The following is an 18,926-nucleotide window of genomic DNA, read 5'->3' on the forward strand; positions in this document are numbered from 1 at the left end:
GAATCAGAGGGTTCTGGGACTGGGACATCCGTCAGCTGGGAGCCTGCCTCAGTTTCTCCCTCCCCTTGAGCCCCCCAGCACGAGAGCGGGTTCCTGGGAAAACACGGTTTTCTAAAGCCTTTCCAAGGAACCCACTGAGGCTGCTGGGGGATGAATGTGCCTCAGCATCCTCTTCCCTTGGAGGTGGGGTCATTGCAGAAGGGAACCTGGAGATGGAATGCTGTCCCCCCCCCACCCCCTGCCCCCTGCTCTGAGGCTGGGTTAGGCAGCAGAGGAAGCTCCGGGCTCTCGGGCAGCCACTCGCTGCTCCTTTTATTTGGAAGTGGTGGGGAGCATGGCTGCTTTCCAGTTGCCTCATGATTTTGTTAGTCTGATTGGCCACTGGGCAGACCCTCATCGATGAGCCTTTTAGGGACAGTGGGAGTCATATGGCAATAAACCGGGAGTCAGGCTGCTTAGTGCTGACTGCTAAAATCCGAGAACTGAGCTCAAGCCTCAGCCACCCCCCCCCCCACCCCGTTAATCCATAGGTTTTCCCAGAGCTCCTGCTATGTAATCAGTGTTGGTGGCGAGGCAGGGCCAGGGTCTGCCATGAAGTTTGCTGAACCTGTCCTGAATGCACTGCAGGGAGGCAGTCACTGACCAGGACCCAGGGAGTCCTGGAGGTCTGTCCCTGGGGTGGGGTGGCAGGGTGGCAGACGATGGACAGAAGGCCGCTTGCCTCACCTTAGCCGTTTTCATGAACAACGGGGCAGAGTAGGGAAACAGACAGAGGCAGCAGGTTCCCTTTCATGTGGACAAATGAAAAGGTGTTCTGAGGTTTTAGTTAAAGATGAAGGGAGGAGAGGGGGAGAGATGAGGGGAAAAGCAATGAACTCTTTCCCCCTGGTCCGGCCGCTAGATCAGGCATGAATCGGGGACAGAGAGAGCTACACCTGGGGTGGCTTTTCAACCAGAGAAAGGAAGGGGTTTCTTTCTTTGAAGACAAACCAAAGCTGATATTTATGAAATAAGTTGAGAGTCAATGAGTTTAGTGTGATGCTGTAATTCTCCACTTGTTTTTTTTCTTTGTACTTTGCACTAAACTAGGATTTCACATTATAAGCAGAAATTTATCATTTATCTATTGTGATTTTAATAAAGTGATCTTTAGGGTGGACAGTGCTGTGACATGCTTCTCCAGGTTACTCAACTCACTCCCATACCCAGGCACCCAGACCACCTGGGGGAACCCCTTGACCTGCGAGTGTCAGGCCCTAGCTTCTCTGGGGCGAGGCTCACAGATCTAATATCTGCCCAGGAACATCATACTGGCTTTGGAAACCGATTCTAAGAGATTTCCTCCTGGTGCAAAGAATAGCTAAGAAGTCACACCATGGTTTAGGGCCAGAGGCTGAAGAAGACTGTGTTTGAAGTCCCCATGGGAAGTCCTTCGGCCCGGAAGATGCTGAATCAGACAGCTCTGGAAGGCAGCCAAGCTTTGGGGAATCGTGTTGAATCTGAAGCTTTTGAGCCTTTACCCGTGATGGGCTAGCCTGGCTTTGCACGTGGGCCCAACACTCTTTAGGAGGAGCAGAAATCTGGTGTAAAGTTTGCTTTGCTCTGTAAATGGGGAGTGGTTTCAAGGGACGGAGTTTGAGGAAAGGAGATCGGCTTGGTTCTCCAGGGTTGGTTCCTGGGTCCTCCCTAGGCACGGAGGAGAGTTGGTCCTTCACTCCACTTCCAGATGCTCCATTCTGCCAGATAATTAGAGACCCTAATGACTTCCTCTTACAGCCCCACAGCCAGGGTGTAGGTGATGTGATGGTCCTTTTAACGTTGACTCTTTTATCGTTTAAACACAGCTCCCTACGGCCATCACAGCCCGTATCTTTCTTCTGCCTTTTGCAACAACAACAAAAACGACAACAACAACGAAACGACCTCGCTCAAATTTGTAAGTCCAACCCTTACCTGTGGGGTCAAAGATGGGAGTCTCTCTTATATTCTCCCAGGCTTTCGGCTCCTTGTTTGGGTTCCTCTCAAATAGATTTCTTGATTTGGGTGCCGTATTCTGTGGCATCTTGTCCTCCCCACTGACTAGAGAAGAGAAGACCCCACGGGCTGACTTAAGTGAGGCTCGGTTTAAGGGGGAGAGAGAGAAGTATGCCCCAGGGAAGGTGGGGGAGGCGGGTGGGCTCAGGTTAAGGAGGGAGAGTGTGGCCGGGGGTCGTCTGGGTTGGGGAGAAGTGCCAGGGACAGGGGGAACTCACTGGTGAGGTAGCAGTCCAGGCTGATGGAGATATTGTCAAAAGCCACAGTGGCTCTGGATCCTTGGCCCCACCAAGCAACCATCTGCAGCCAGAACCTGTAGGTGTGGTAAGAGGAGCATGGGTGAGGAATGGTGCCGGTCGGTCACCTGGCAGGACTCAGCGTCTGGCGGCCGTGTGCCCATGAGGAGCTCACAGCAGCCCTTTTGGTCAGTCTTCCCTTATGGCAGAGCAGTTGTGAGAGGGGAGCTGTCCCCCTACTTCCCTTTATGAGGGATTGTTCCATAGGTTAATCCATTCTGGAGTTTGGGGCTTGGTTCCTGGGCTCCCTGAAATGGCTCAGGAACCCCTTGGAGACCTCTTTCCTCCACTGGATGTGGAGGGCAGGCAGGAATGGGTAGGCTTGATATTCAGTGGGTACTCCCTGAGGGAGCCGAAGTCATTACTAAAATAGCTCTGTACCAACTGATAATAGCCACTGTCCCCCAAGTGTCCCCTGCTTGTTGCCTCAGGCAGCCTGGCTCCTTCCCGGGTACTCCCCGTTTTCCCCATTATTCAGCAATAGAGAGGTTAACCCCCGGCACAGTGTAGCGTGGTGAGGGGGGGGTAGGTTACTCAAGGATCTGGCGTCTTAGCCAATGTCAGTCTCCACTGGGGTTGCTCTGTGTGGTGCCTGACCCTTGTTGAATATTAAATAATTTGGCTCTGATGGGAGTGTTTGTAACCAACGCAGAGCAGCCTGAAGTAGCAGTAAACCTACTTAGGTTTGCTCATAGAGAAGGCAGACTTGGAGTGGGTTTCAAAGGAAGGCGAGGACAGGGAGGCGTGGATGTGGGGCCGGGAATAGTGAGGGGAGGGCATCTGCGGCGGAGGAACCAGAGTGAGGGACGGCTCAGCGCAGGGCCGGGCCCCCGTGGTTCACGTGTGAGGGGTGCAGAAGGATGGGAAGACAGTGAGCGGCCGGTGGGTACCACGCACAGCGTTGGGCTTCTCCGTGAGCCTCCGTGAGGTCACGGTTTCCTTAGATTTCCCCAGGGGACGTGGCCCGCAGATAAGGCCCCAGCTCCAGCCCGGGTCAGCTGGGACAAACCCAGGCCTGGCATTCTTTGGGGGGGGGGGCAAACAGGGGCCCGAACACTGTCGTCTTGTTCTGTTTACAGCAGTTGCCAGGGTGAGAGAGAGGCTGTTTGCAGTCCGCAAGAGAACAGGTGCACGGAGCTCCTTGGGGATGGCGATTAGAAAGAATCACATCCCTGGGTGGAAGAGCGGTGGGGAAGGCCCCACGGCCCACCTTTCCCATTTCTCCACTCCCGGTCACCAGCTCCTCATCCGTCATCCACAGGCTGAGGGGCCAGGCCAGGTGCTGAGCATCCTGGGCGTCCCTTCCAGGCGGCCTGGGGTGCCAGAGCGAGTGAATTACCTTGTGCGCCCGCTGAGCATGGGGGAGAGGGACAAAACCCCTGTTTTGCCCTAACTGGGCCCTTTCTGGGAGATACTCAGCTCTTCTCCCTTCCCTGCTTTCCCTCCCTTCTCTCCGCTCTCCTTCTTCGTTACTGGGAGGTTAGGGCTGCAAGGTTCTCCACCCGCCACTGGGGCCTCTTAGCATGGATGGCATGATGCGGGCTGGGCTGGAATGGTCTCTAAATAGAAGAGTTTCTAAAGTGCTCTGCAAGGCAACAGCAGTGGCAGCTGCTGTTTAAAAGAGTTTGATTGACATGGGGAATTGCACATAGTCGGAGTCAGGAACACTCCTAACAATCAGGGAAGACTCAATCAGATGTCGAATCAGATGTAAACATGCAACGCGGCCTCCCTCCACCCACAAGGCCGCCCTGCCGACCCTGCCCCAAGTGCCCCAGACTCCAGAGGCTGCAGGGAGGGGATGGGTGGGGGGAAGGGATGAAGGTGGGTCACACTGGGGTGTGGGGACAGCAGGTATGGAGTAGAGGCATTCTGGGAATAGTGTCTGGCAATGGCAGGTTCGGGGGCAGGGAGGGGACAACAGGACACATCTGGGAGTCTCTGTTCTTCAGGGCACCAGCCAAGAGGCTGGTGGCCATCAGGGCCACCCAGATTCAGGAGATTTGGGATTCTCTGTGTTGGATGGTACCTGGTTGAGTGTCTTCAACTGAACCTCACGGGAAGAAGAGATTGCTCCTGGCTCTGCTTCCCTCCCCTCCCTGCTGAGGATGCGTGAGACTTCTTCAAGATTCTTAGTCTTTCTGACGCAACGAGTTTTTCCTGTTGCGTTCCCCCAAAGGTGCAGATACCAAGTCACTCTCCAGGTCAGCTGCGGCCTTGGGTCTTGTATATACTAGGTATATACTAGGCGGAGTGGTTTGGGACTGAGGGAAAGTCCTAGCATGCACCAGTTAGACTGCTCCAGGATGGAGGGAAAGTTCTAGCATGCACCAGTTAGACTGCTCCAGGATCGAGGGAAAGTTCTAGCATGCACCAGTTAGACTGCTCCAGGATCGAGGGAAAGTTCTAGCATGCACCAGTTAGACTGCTCCAGGATCGAGGGAAAGTTCTAGCATGCACCAGTTAGACTGCTCTAGGGTTGGGGAATGTTTTAACATGCAGCAGATGGACTTCTCTAAGGAAAGGCAAGGTCCATGCCGCATTACTGCCAGGATTATGAGTATCAGGTGGTTCTAACAAATGTTTGGTTACTCCAGTGCTCTTTATACCGAAGCCTTAGCCCTGTGTGGAGAAAGAAAGCTGAGTCCTCACGCCTAGGAGAACCTAGCCCTCCTTCTCTGGGCAGCCTGGTCAAGGAGAAGGGAAGAGTGAGCTCTCTGGGGCTCCTCCAGCTCCCTCGCTGATCCGTGCTATTTAAGAACAAGGCAGCTGAGCTCTTTCTAGCCTTTAGCAGTTGATTCCACTCCTTGCCCCTCAATAGTTCACACCTGCTCAGCTCTTTCAGTTTTTCCAAATAAGACACTTTTGATTGCACGGATTATTGTTGCTTTTTCCTTTTTTCCAGCTGGTGGGGTTTGGAACTTGTTGATAAAACAGACTTGGCTTGAGATCTCGGCTGGAGGCTGTCCTCGCACAAAGAACGTACCCCTCGACTCTGTTCTTGCTCGGCTTTACAGAGAGGCCTGTTGAAAACTGGCCCTTGGGGGGGGGTTCAGGGAGGTGGCCACTGGGGCAGTAGGCCAGGTTTAGGGGGGACAGCCTTGAAACTGGTTGTCTCCCAGGCTCACCGGGCAGATCTCTGCATCGGAAATGCTGACACGGCTCATGCACCGCTCCAGAAAGGCACAGTCTCATTCAGGCAACAGACTGCTAATGGACAGTGAATATAATGCCTTATTTGCCACCGTGGCAGTCTTGGGGATGGACAAACCTAATTAAGTTCACTTAATGATTTTAAGTAGCTGACAAAAAGGTGTGTGTCTGCATGTGGACTGGGGAATAGCAAGGCTTTAGAGAGAGAGCAAGAAAGAATGGCCCGCCTGGGTAAAAGGCATTTATTTAACGGATAGGCACCACATCTCAGATTCCTCTGGACCATTTAGTGGGCTTGGAAGGGGGGGCAGTGTTCCACAACCCTTTTCGCAGCTGGGGCTTGTCTGGGCTCTGGCTGCTTAGGCTCGAGCTGGCAGATACTGCTGAGGAAAAATGCTTTCTCCAATTTCTCCCTGAGCACTTGATTTGCTCGGCAAAAGTCTTCTAAAATGGACTGTCACAGAGCTCGGGTCGCGTTATGCATTTCTATTAGAATAATGTATGTGATGAGAAGACCCTGCAGCATCCATCCTATTATCTGCATAACTGACTTCAGATATCAGTCGAAGAGGAGTGGCTGACGGCCGGCTTTGGGTTGCCGGGACCAGCTGGCTCAGATCACCATGGCCTGCGCTGGACATGTGTGCCCAGCCTGACTCTGGAAGTCAGCTCTGAGACAGGAAAGTGGGTCTGGACATTAACGGCCAGACTCAGTGGCTGAAAGCACCCTCTCTTCCTGCTCAGCCCCAACTCTCAGAAGGAATTTACCATCCTCTGACTTGGTTTCCCTTCTGGGGATCATGATCCCCACAGCAGTGAGAGGGAGTCACTACAGAGTGATTCCCAGGTTGCCAAAGGCCATAGAGATCTTTCACAATGAACTGGCTTTTGTGAGGGAGCCCTGTGGAGTGGAAGAGGGGAGAAAATGAGTTTTTTAGCCAAGCTTAGCAAGCAGAGAGAATCCCTCCCACTCTTCAACAATCTCAGTCCCAGGCTTCCAGGCACTGGCTGTGTGTGACTAATGGTTCTGGTTCCCACATTTGCCCTGGCATGCCACCAGTCAGCAAGACCTGCCACGAGGGTGTTCCACCAGACTGCAGGGCGGGAAGATGCCCTACTCTGGCAAGTTTCCACTTTGGGCTTTCATTTTCTCATTCTGCATCGTGTACATGGAGCTCTCCCTGGGCCCTAAATTTGAAGGGAAAGGAGAAGGGCAGATCTTGCTTCTTGGAGCCCTGGCCTGGCGGGGGCGGTGGTGGTTCTGTGCACAGATACACCTGCTCAGCAGGCTCCAAAGTATCAGGTGCCCTGAGGAAGGAGAGGTCATGCCCTTGGCCCGGGGATCCCTTGGAACAACTGGGGTCCTTTGGAAGGCCGTCCAGAGCTAGACGGCACCTGCGTCCATTCTGCTCAAGAGACTGAGACACCTACTGTACCTTTCTCAGGACACAAAGACATTTCCAACCCTGGCCTCTTCCTCTACTCTTTGCTGCTGTGTGGGATTATGGCTTTGAGGGCTGCGATGATGCCAGAGACAGAGGCACTGTTCATGGTGAGAAGACCCAGGAAAAGGGTGGTTGCTGGTTCCCTTCTTTCCTGACTGACAGAAATATCTTTATGAGGGTGAATTAGCAGCTTTCTCTGCTTGGTGAGGGCTGAGTTTCAAAAGGTAGAGTGGAGTGAGGACTGGGCTACATACTTGGTAGGACGTGGGCAAGTCACTGAAATTTGTTAGGCAACATCTTGGTTTGAAAACACACACACAACTATGTGATGTAGATTTTTTTTTTTTTTTTTAAGAATGGAAGCTTTCCTTTAGCATGGGAGATTCTAGTTCATTGTTGCTGTTTTATATTTTTATTAGAAATCTCTGTTTCCTCAGCAGTGTTGTAAGTTCTGTATCTCCCCTTCTGCCTTTGGGTAAAGACTATTAGAGCTCCTACTCTGTGTTCATGCACCGTGTCTGCAGCTGGGAGTACAGAGATGCACAAGACCATCGGCCTTGACCTTGAGGAATTCAGATGACATGTGACTCATATTATTCAGTGACTAGGAGATTTCTATACACCTTTTTAGCTCTGCCCCCATAGAGCTAGATTGTACAACCTGGGAAAGAACATTGAATCTGGGCAGTGAGAGAGAAATCAAGAAAGATTTTGAAGAACTGAATGTCTAGGATAATGGTAGGGCTATGGACAGAAGAATCACATAGGAGCGGGGTGTTGGGGGCATACTGAAGGTGTGGGAAGGATGCCAATCAGGCAGCCAGAACCCCAGGTATGGGACTCAGGTGAGATAAGGACCCTGTGTCACCTGCACAGAGGTGAGAGTGGAAGTGGTGAACATCGATGAGATCTTAGAGAACAGCATGCATAGGGTTGGATTCTGCTTTGTTCCAAATATCAGCATTCCAGTTTTCCCCTAAATTCCAAACTTTGTGCTTGGGGAGTGAAAGGTTGAGAACTTAGGTCTACATTCTCAGAGGCACTAAGTGTTATGAAAAACACGTGCATCCATTGACTTGTATATTGAGCTGTGGATATTACCAAGGAAATCTTGAGCAGATCCAAACATCCTGTTATTCTAAAGGGGTTCACTTATTGCCATTTTGAGCGACTACTTCTTAAACTAGGCTCACAGGCAGGATCTGTCTCACTGCTTTGCACTCTTGATTGTGGAAACTTAGCAATCAAAAGCAACAACTTGTCCCAAACGTCACAGTAAATCAGTGTTAGAAATAGGATTTAAAGCTCAGAATTGCTAATCTAGTCCTTGCTCCAGTGATCTGGGATATTTTCCGAGAAAGAAACAGGGACAGATCCTTTCAGAGTTATGAATGTTTGATTTGTATATATCTATGCCTTGCTGCACAGTGTGCTGCTGAGCCCCCAGCCACATCTCTCCCCTTCTTCTTGGAGGGTTGGCCCAAGGCTGTCCTGGGCCAATGGCACCATAGAAGGTGGCAGCAGAAGAGGCCTCTTCTCCTCTAGCCCCTCTTCCCTCCTTCTGAGCTCTACTTCCAGGCTCAGAGCATTTCACATTTGATCCCTCACAGAGCTTTCAATAGTCTCCTTGCTCTGGTTTCCCATCCTCTGTAGTGCAGAGTCCAAAATACGTGGCCCAATATCCATGCTCACCTTCTCCCAAGGATTCTCTGATACAATGTAGCTGGCTCTTCTTGAACCCACATAAAACATTCCTGCGTATAAGCCGCCACTCACCCTGATGGCCTTCTTTGGAATGCTCTTGTCCCTGTCCCACTTCTGGAAGATCTAAATTTGTATATCTATATCTATATATCAATATCAATATTGATACAGATATATATCAAGGTCCATCTTATAATAATCCATGTTCTCCATGATATCCCCCCTGACAGGGAGGTCACCACGCCATCTGAATGCTTGCCATGTTGTCAGACTCTGCATAATACTACATGTGTTTCTGTTTGCTTCTCAGTGTGTATGCTCTGTGTTTGTCCCCATCCCTAGCATGCAGGCCTGTGATTGGCAAGAGGCTGGGTCCCACACACCTTTCGATCCTATGTGCTTGATGGGGGCTTAATATATATTTGCTGACAGTGTGACAAGGATCCTTCCCTAATCACTCAATTCCCTGTCTTGCCCACAAGACATCTCTGAATCTGACATTTTAGGCTGGTGCCTTCCAAATGTGGTCAGACATCAAAATCACTTATGAAACTTAAAAAAAAATGTATCCTTGGCCTCATATGTGACCTCCTGAGTTAGAATCTCTGTGACTAGAGCCCAGGGCTCTGCATTATAAAAAAATGAATTTGATCTACACTTTCAATGCAATCCCTATCAAAATGCCATTGGCACTTTTCACAGAGCTGGAACAAACAATCCTATAATATGTATGGATCCCGAAAAGACCCCAAATTTCTAGGGGAATGTTGAAAAAGAAAACTAAAGCTGGGGGCATCATGATGCCTGACTTCAAGCTATGTTACAGAACTGTGATCATTAAGACAGCATGGTATTGGGACAAAAACAGACACACGGATCCATGGAACAGGAGACTCCAGAAATAGTCCCTCAACTCTGTGGTTAACTAATCTTTGATAAATCAGGAAAAAATATCCAATGGGAAAAAGTCTCTTCAGTAAATGGTGCTGGGAAAATTGGACAGTCACATGCAGAAGAATGAAACTGGACCATTATCTTATACCATACACAAAGATAAACTCAAAATGAATGAAAGACCTCAATGTGAGACAGGAATCCATCAAAATCCTAGAGGAAAACATAGACAGTAACCTCTTTGACATCGCTGACAGCAATTTCTTTCAAGACATGTTTCCAAAGGCAAAGGAAACAAAAAGCAAAAATGAACATTTGGGACTTCATCAAGATAAAAAGCTTCTGCAGAGCAAAGGAAATAGTCAACAAAACTAAGAGGCAACACACGGAATGGGAGAAGATATTTGCAAATAACAAGAAAAAGGGCTGGTATCCAAGATCTAGAAAGAACTTCTCAAACTCAACATCCAAAAAACAAATAATCCAGTCAAAAAATGGGCAGAAGACGTGAACAGACACTTCTCCAAAGAAGACATACAAATGGTTAACAGTCACATGAAAAAAATGTTCAACATCACTAGCCATCAGGGAAATACAAACCAAAACCACAATGAGATACCTCCTTACACCAGTTAGAATGGCAAAAATTAACAAGGCAGGAAACAACAAATGTTGGCGAGGATTGGAGAAAGGGAAACCCTATTATGCTGTTGGTGGGAATCCAACCCAGAACAGCCACTCTGGAAAACAGTATAGAGGTTCCTCAAGACATTAAAAATAGAGCTATCCTATGACCCAGGAATTGCACTACTAGGTATTTATCCCAAAGATACAGATGTAGTGAAAAGAAGGGGCACATGCGCACCAGTGTTCATAGCAGCAATGTCTACAATGGCCAAACTGTGGAAGGAGCTGAGATGTCTTTCAAAAGATGAGTGGATAAAGAAGACGTGGTTCATAGATACAATGGAATATTATTCAGCCATCAGAAAAGATGAATACCTACCATACACATCGAACTGGAAGGGTTATGCTAAGTGAAATAAGTCAAGCAGAGAAAGACAATTATCATATGGTTTAACTCATAATGGAACATAAGGAATAGCATGGAGGACCATAGGGGAAGGGAGGGAAAACTGAAGGGGAAGAAATTAAGGAGGGAGACAAACCATGAGAGACTCTGGTGTCTGGGAAATAAACTGAGGGTTACAGAAGAGAGGGACATGGGGGGATGGAGTAGCCGGTGATGGGTATTAAAGAGGATACGTGTTATGATGTGTTCTGGGTGTTATATGCAACTAATGAATCATTGAACATAATAAAAAATTTTAAAAAATAAAAATAAAATAAAAAGTGAATCTGAAAAATGTTTAGCTAAGTTTTTCAACTGTTGTCCTATGGTATCCTGCTAGTTTTAAGCCTTCTCAAAAATACTTTTTGTTTTATGTTTCGATTTTAGAAAGGAAAAATTCCATGAGGGAAATTTTGGGTGATTTCTGCAAGAAAGTAAAGGTTTTGCTACATCATAAAATTTTGGGAACAAAACATTAATGCTTTAGGATAGATCCTGGAATTGATTTCAGCCTTGAATTATGAAGGTTCTAGGAAAATACTGATCAATGCTTGGAGTAGCTAAACAAGGAACTGGAATTCCCAAGTGACACTTTGATAGACTTGTAGAGATGGGGCTATATTCCATGGCTAATTCCATGACACAACCTATCTTTTCTCTTTCTCCCCATCAAACCCATTTCCCTTTCTTCTGGACTCACAGCTAAACTACATTCCTCAGTATCCCTTGCAGGTAAGCATAGCTGTGTGACTGAATTCTAGCCAATGGAAAGTGAACTGAAGTGATGACTCACAAAAATCTTCTATGTGAGATTCCCTCCACGCTCTTTCTCCATTGGCTGTCTCAATGCAAAGGATTCCAAAGCTGGAGAAGAGGATTGAGCCTCAGGGAAAAGGAGCCTGGGCCCCTGGATGACAAGATGGAAGGCCACTCTCCAACTAGCACACTTATTTTGGACTTCACATGGGCAAGAAATACATTTCTTTTTGTACATCCCTGAGGATTGGAGGTTTCATGTTACCCTGGGTAGTGTCACCCAACTAACATGTCATGTAGCACAGACCTAATTACTTAGGTGTTCTTCATGTATGTGACATAGGTGGGTTGATGACTAACTCCCTCCTGGGGGTAGGATGATGGGTAAAGTTAGCCCTTGGCTGGCTGCAAGACTCTGAAGAACCCTTCCCTCTCAGTGCATACTCTATATCACTCCAGGACTAAGGACACCCCTGAGTGAGGCAAGGTGGACTTAAGGAGTTTGATCTAATGCTCTGGGATGTTATTTCCCTCATCTCTCTGGGGAAGGCAAGAAGAGCAAAGTCAAGTTATCCATGAAGGGCTCTGAGCTTACTGGGTTTTGTCAGTGTTATTCACCCTGTTTGGTCTAAAATTACCCTGGAGCCTACCATTTTCTCCTGGTTCAGAGAACTGAGTCAGGTTGATGTTAATAAGCATGTGGTGATCCCCAGACCCTGTAGCTTCAGGAAGGGACACTTGCCCTGCCACAGCTGGCTAGGGGCAGAGAACATCTTTTTTCTTTACCTACTGGGAAGAGGCCCCTGAAAGTGCTGGGTTTTGCCTGCGTACATGGACTCAGGGCAGTCAGACTCACTTAGGAGGGGTAGATTCTGCCTGGAAAAGAGAGCCTTGAGATCTTCTCCTTCCCACTGCCCCTCCCTCTGACTTCGAAGCCTGTGGGGGCCACTCCCGAGCAAGTCCCTGATGTGTTTCTGTTGATAGTGAGTGAATGAACAAATGCAGACCACCCAGGGGGACAGTCGTTGTTCTCTGCTTCCGTTAGTGTGGGCATACCTGGCAGAGGGAGAACCCCAAACTGGCTACCAGAGAGGAGCCCGTTTGGCAAGTGAGGAGCCCCAACAGCTGTGGCTTGATTGAGCCTCATGCTGTTCTCTCTTTCTGTGCTTTCCTCTTTCCTGGCCTTGACTGTGATGAAAAGGTTTTGGTTTCCTACCAGACTTCCCCTTAGATGACATTTCTAGAGGGCTGAAATACATTGCTTGTCCAGGTAAGACTGTCGCCTGGCATCAAGTAGGGCAGTAAGTGTTGGCTGGATATACCCATAACATCTGGATGACTTGGGAGGTTAGTACCATTTTACACTAGAGCCTTCACAGGTATTCTCTGGTGGGCTGGAAGCAGGTGAAAGGAAATCTGAGGAAGAGCCTTTATGTTTAATTAACTACCTGTACCTTGATTTAACCCTTCTGTGCCTCCATCTTCTCACTTGAAAATGGGGGATGACATCTGTCCCAGCTACCCAGAAGTGTGGGACAGAGTGGACACCTAGAGTTGTGAGGGGGTAAAGCACTCTGGGAGGCAGGTGCATGGCTGCTGTGGGTACAAGGAATATGGGGGAGAGTACAGGGAGTTCTAGGAGCTGCTGTGACAGTTGACACAGCCTGCCTTGTAGAGGGGCAGCCGACAATGGTTTGTGGGGTCTGCAGGGGTGACATCCACTCCTTCCATAGGTGTCTTTCCTGCCTGGGGATGGTGGAGGCAAAGCAGCTACAAATGGAAACTTTTGCAGAAGGGAAGGCAGGCAGAAGGTGAAGAACCCAGGCAGGGCCTGACCTTCTGCTGGTTTCTCCTGGGGACTGTGTAGTCATTGTATGGCCTAGATTTTCTGTGTTGGCCCCAATGGAAGTGAACTTTATTTTCTACCCAAGGGTGATTTGTTAAATGTATTTTATTTTTATGCTTTTGTTAGACATGGTACATGAATACATTTGCAAATGAAAAGTGGTTATTGAGACTCATGCTCTAGTTCTGAAGTGGAGACAGTCAAAGACATGCCAGAGCGGTGACTTGAAAAGGCACGTGGGGAAAGGGCCATTGTGTCCCAGGAGAGCAAGGAGAGATTCCCCCTGGGCTGGTGGTGCTGCCCGGGCTGGGGGTGTGAGAGAAGGAGAACAGGCAAGGGCTGGGTGGGGAGTGGTCTTCAGCAGGAACGGGCTGGGGAAACAGACGATGGGTTTCCATGGTGGAAGATGCAAAGGAAAGACAATAAACTAACTCAAAATGAATAAGAGGTGTGGCCTAAAAAATCCAAACCCCAAATATTTTATTCATAACGATGGCAATCACTTGTCAAGTTTTCTACAACATGCTAAGAACTGTGCCTTAATATCCTCAGGCATGTATATATGAAGTAGTCTAGCCTAAGGGTTAAGGGAAAATTATTTAACCTCTTAGACCTCTCATTCCTCTTATAAAAAGGGGAATTAATTAAAGCATTTACCCAAAGGGCTGTTATGAGGATGGGATGAGATAATGCATGTTAAGTATCTGTGACAGTGACGGGCACGAAGTAAGAACTCAAAGAAAGCTAGCTCTGATCATTATCAAGTAACTCTGCTTGTGGCTCTAGGAGGAAGCTGTGATTCAATTTACAAAAATCTGAACTAAACACAGCTCTTTTAGGGGTGTGCTGAGACCTGAAAACTAAGGTTCATTGGAAATTTCTGGATTTCTTCTCCCTGGAAGTTACTACTTCTCGAGTCAGGTAAGAGTAAATAATGAAAATGCCTTTTTCATCACAGAAAGATGCTACACAAAGGGCAAATATTGTTACTGATAGCACCCCATCTAAAGTGGAGACTCTGTGGATAAGAAATAAGAATAGGATATGAGAAAAATCTTGGCTCTGTGGAGGTTGGCCTAAGTACATGAAGACATAACTCTCAGTTTAACGGATCCCATTTGAAAGATGCATTTGTCAAACACACTGCTTGTCATTTAGGACAAAGGATACAAAAGGAACAGAAATCTAAATATCTTCAGAGGGAACATTTTTTCTTGTTAGACTATGTATATAGGGTACAGCTAAAAGCCTTTATAATGATAGTGCTGGGGAAGAGAGCCTCTACATGCACGTTAAATTATGTACTTTCTCTCTGGCTGTATGATTGCAGTGATTTGTGGGACAAGGTTTGATCCATGGTGTTTCCAAATCCATCTTGTAATGAGTCAAACTTAGCACCTGCTTCTGATCTGTAAGCATGTCAAAGCTTAAGATGGTGTTAGAACATTGTGTTTAATTTACTAGGATATACGATGATAAAGAGGAAAACGATGACCCTGTAAGAGACTGGCAGATTAAAGGGAGAGAACATGCCTTTCTTCCATTTTGAGAAGAGGTAGAAATAATTCCAACATAAAGAAGGGCAGCTGAATGGGGAGGGAATGAAAACTAGCTATACGAGGTAGAGGTAAAGTAATGAGATAACTTTTAAGCACACATCTAGCCAGTATTTGAATTGGTTCTGTCCTTCAAAATTACCTTGAAAGCACATATCTGTATTCCAGGGATGCTGCCACTGCTCAAAACATCATGGGCACTACTCGTGGAGATTTTTCTTGTTACTCTTTATAGTATGGTTTGATATTCTAGTTGGTTAATATCACTTCATAATGATGATGGACTGTGGCATTATTTCTATCCCTTCGCCTGTTTATAAATGGATGTAAGAAATACCATTCCATGGGTCAATGTCTCCCTATCATGAACTTTTATATACCGATGGCATATGCTCTGAGCCCTCACGGAAGGACTACTAGGTGGTGGCAGCAGGACATTGTGAATATAGCTCTTCACTCTCACATGCTCAGCTCTAGCTCTCTCCACTCACAAGGATTAGGGCACACAATTAGGATCAAAGTCTTTCACATAAAGTGATTCTGACAGAACAGTGACCAGAGATAAAGAGAGCACAGGTACCAGGCAAGTCCCTAAAGAAATTTCCTTGTTGTAAGAGTAGCAAATCTTGCTTGGGTTCATCTGATGGGACGTAGGTGTTGCTTTGATATACAGAACACTTTGTAGTGGTACTTATTGTAATGTGATTTAATCTGTTTTGTTAGGTGGAACACAGGGAGAATGTTAGCTGGATTCCAACAAGTGAAATTCTCAGTTAATTCAGCTAGGATTTGGAAAGGTATATCATTTCTCTCAATACATCATTCTGTAAACACATACTTATTGGGCATGTGATGTGTTAAATGGTTCTAGGTGCTCAAGGAACAGTGATATGAAAGATAGATTTGATCCCTGTCTTGTTAGTGTGTATATTCAGGTACTTAAAAAAAAAAAAAAACAACAGATAGTAAAGAGTAGCAAGTTATTATAGGGATATTTCAGGAGCCATGAGAAAATATTGTAGGTATACGATTTAGAAGTCTTTAAAAAGTGAAGGAAGAGTGGTAGTTAGGGAAAAGGAAAGTAGAGGAAGAAAATTTTGGGTAGAGAGAATGGAAGCTGCAAACGTCTGTAAGTAAGAATCTAAAAAGGTACAACTGAATTCAAAGAAGTGTCTAGAACCCAGGAGCAGTTTAGAGCCAACCTGTAAACCCTAATAAAATTGCTTCAAAAAACTTTGTGATGTATGCAGTGTGATGTAATGTTGGGGAACCTAGGAGTGGAAGAGATTTGGGACAGCATTGGGAATGAAGTTCCTGCTCCTTCAAGGTCCATGGTTGGGGAGCTGTCCAGGACTTCGGTGCTGAACAGCTAAAACCAGGACCTGCTTATGGAAGCATGCTTCCTTACAAGGTGTTAATGGCTACTCAGGGTGGGGAGAAAGAGTTAGTCTTTGTCTTTTATCCATTTTCCTTCTCTTTCTCTTACATATTTCCTTCTACCTCTCCCTCCTCCCATTTGCATTTTCTGGCAATCTGGCAGCTATAGCTCACTCTCCCTGGGAGGAAAAGGAAGAATGTGTTTCTTGCTCTTCCTCCGTCAGTGACTTCCCTTTATAAGAAGTCTACATAGCATTGATGGTAGCAAATTCAGAAGAAGACTCACCCCTATCTTAGGGTTGCATGGGTAGTTATTATTGCTAAATTGGCCAACCCAGCCTATTCTGCGGCATTAGGTGGGGAGATATTATTTTTGTCGTATTATAGTTATCATTGGTGTTATCACTGACTGAGCACCTACTGTAAGCCATACAGTTTACCAACTGCTTTACTTTCCTAAGCTTCGGAGGTAGATTTTATTATGTCTGTTTTATAGAACATGGCTTAATTTGGAAGATCAGTGATTAAGATTTGTCCTCTTTTTTTCAATCAGTTATCTCAGACTACCTGAGGGATGATGATGGAAGATGTAGGAAATAAAATTCATTGATACTTACTATATATAGATGCTTTTAACAGTTGTTTTATTTAGTCTCATAACAATACTGTGAAGTTGTACTGTTACTATACTTACCTTACACATGTGGGCAGCAAGGCCCAGAGAGGTTCAGTCATTGGTTGGGGACACACCACTAGTGAGTGGCTGAGACAGTTTTAAACTTGGGACTATCTGATACTGACGTCTATGCTCTTTCAACCACAGTGCTGTTTTAGTTTTATGGGCTAATCACATCTACTGGTAAGTGATTTTAGCAACTGAAAACTGCCGTGCCTCATTCTCCTGTACTTCCATTTTCCTCTGGGTCTTGATACATTCTGTATCATCTCTAGCCCTGGGTGGAGGGAGTAGCTTCCCGCATCATAGCATGTCAGTGGTGTGCAGGGTCCCAGTGAGTGGGGGCACTCGTGTGTTCTGTAATTGCACATTTATTAGGTCACAAGGCATCATCAAACTATGCTGGCCTTTGTCTGAATTCCCACTGGACAGTTTGGTCTCAGTATCAATATTGGAAATGTCAGTCTGGTAAACAGCCTTTAACGGGGAGGACGGAGGCTGAGAACAAAGTCTCCTTCAAATGAAACTCTAGGGGATGGGAGTGAACAGAGTCAACATCTTACTTGCTCTAAATCCCCTGGAGTGGTTATGAAAGAGAGAGGACTTACTGGAGTGAGGAGGAAAAAAGCCCTTTGATTCATCTGAATTAATTTAGCATCTCCCAGGAGGGAGGGCTCTGGCATTGTCCTCCTGTTCTCCGTCCCCTTCATGCAACCCCACAATCCCGAAGGACAAAAGACCAGTCTATGGTAGGGAGTGCCCACACTGCCCCTTCTTCCACTTTAATTAAATCCATTTGTCCTGGGGGTAGCACTGCGCCTCAGGATGTCCAAAGGCTTTGATCTCTAACCCACACACATCTGAAGGAGTGGGAAGCTGGTGCTCAGAGTGAGGACAATCACTTCTTCCCATGACAGCAGAGTTCATGTTATGAGCTCTTGGAAACAGCAGACTCTGTGAAGTTTGGGTGAAGAATTTGAGACCCAACTTTATACTTACAAAGCTGCAAGCCAACTGGCATCACCCTTGTCTTGCCTTAAGCCCTTTGTCTTCATTTTTCAAAGGTGGATCCACGAGAATGGCAATTTGAATGGGTTTTAAAAGTCTAAATGCAGAGACTGCTCTGGATTGCTGGGTTTGACATTTAGCCTATTAAAGGTGGTCTTCCCCCTCCAGAGCCATATATCTGCCTCCTTTATAGAAAAAACTCCCACCATCTGCCCTCTGCCTTTCTTGGTCTGGACCAGTTCGGTGCACCAGCCAAGGAGGACTCAATATGCTGCATCAGGGAGTCATGTGAGCTGCTCTGCTGGCCCAGGCTGACTGCAGGTGGCAGACTGATGCCATACTGGGGAGACAAGTGGCAGCTGATCTCAGTGGTTATGGCTCTATTTCAGAGCCACATGGAGTAGTCAATGATCTTCTAGTCCAACCCTCTCAGTTTAAAGTTGAGGAAACTGAGACCAGAGGTTCAAGGTCACAAAGCCACTAGTGATAGAATTCAAATAGGAACAAGGACCTCTGGGAGAAGCCCTCCTCTGTTTACTGAAGAATTTGTCATCTCTCTCATCTACCTGCATCAGGGACCTGACTCCACAAAGCCTTGGACTTGGACTGACTTGAGCACCAGTCCTCATTCTGAGGTCAACTTGCTGGTGTGGTAACTCTTTAGTTCTCGATGAGAATCTTGTGAAAGGAATGGGGAACATGATAAGGTCTGTATTACCTATGTCAAAGACTGTTGTTCATAAGGGATAAATAAAGTGTCAAATAAGCAAGTAAGGCAAATGCATTAATTAAGAGAAAATGTGATATACCTATAAAGCCTGATTATTATTTGGCAGTAATATAAGTTGTTCAGTTTTATTTCTTCCTGCTACAGACACTGGAGGGAGCCAATCCGGCCAGGCCAGAGATGCAAGAGATGACTGCTCATTAGCATGGAAATCCCACAGAGAAACTCAGTGCTCCCTACAAGTCTGCAAAAGTGTGTGTGTATGTGTGTATGTATGTATGTGTACATATTTGTATGTATGCCCATGTATGTGTTCATATGGATGTGCATCTTGGATAGAAGGGATGGGGGGTGGGAAGACATGACCCCTTTCTGTATTTTG

At 46.8% G+C, this 18,926-nt stretch overlaps 1 protein-coding gene across 1 annotated transcript in view; it reads right to left on the bottom strand.

Moving 5' to 3' along the window:
* Window positions 1-18,926, bottom strand: part of ALK (ALK receptor tyrosine kinase) — a 680,782-nt gene that overhangs the window by 74,313 nt on the left and 587,543 nt on the right. The window contains exons 10-11 of the mRNA XM_045978692.1: window positions 2,253-2,347; window positions 1,954-2,079 (exon numbers count right to left, since the gene is read on the bottom strand). Coding sequence (XP_045834648.1) covers window positions 1,954-2,079; window positions 2,253-2,347 — 221 coding nt within the window. The remainder of the gene's footprint in view (window positions 1-1,953; window positions 2,080-2,252; window positions 2,348-18,926) is intronic.

The sequence above is a fragment of the Meles meles genome, chromosome 15 (genome assembly GCF_922984935.1).
Source record: "Meles meles chromosome 15, mMelMel3.1 paternal haplotype, whole genome shotgun sequence".
In the NCBI taxonomy this organism is placed as follows: Eukaryota; Metazoa; Chordata; class Mammalia; order Carnivora; family Mustelidae; genus Meles; species Meles meles.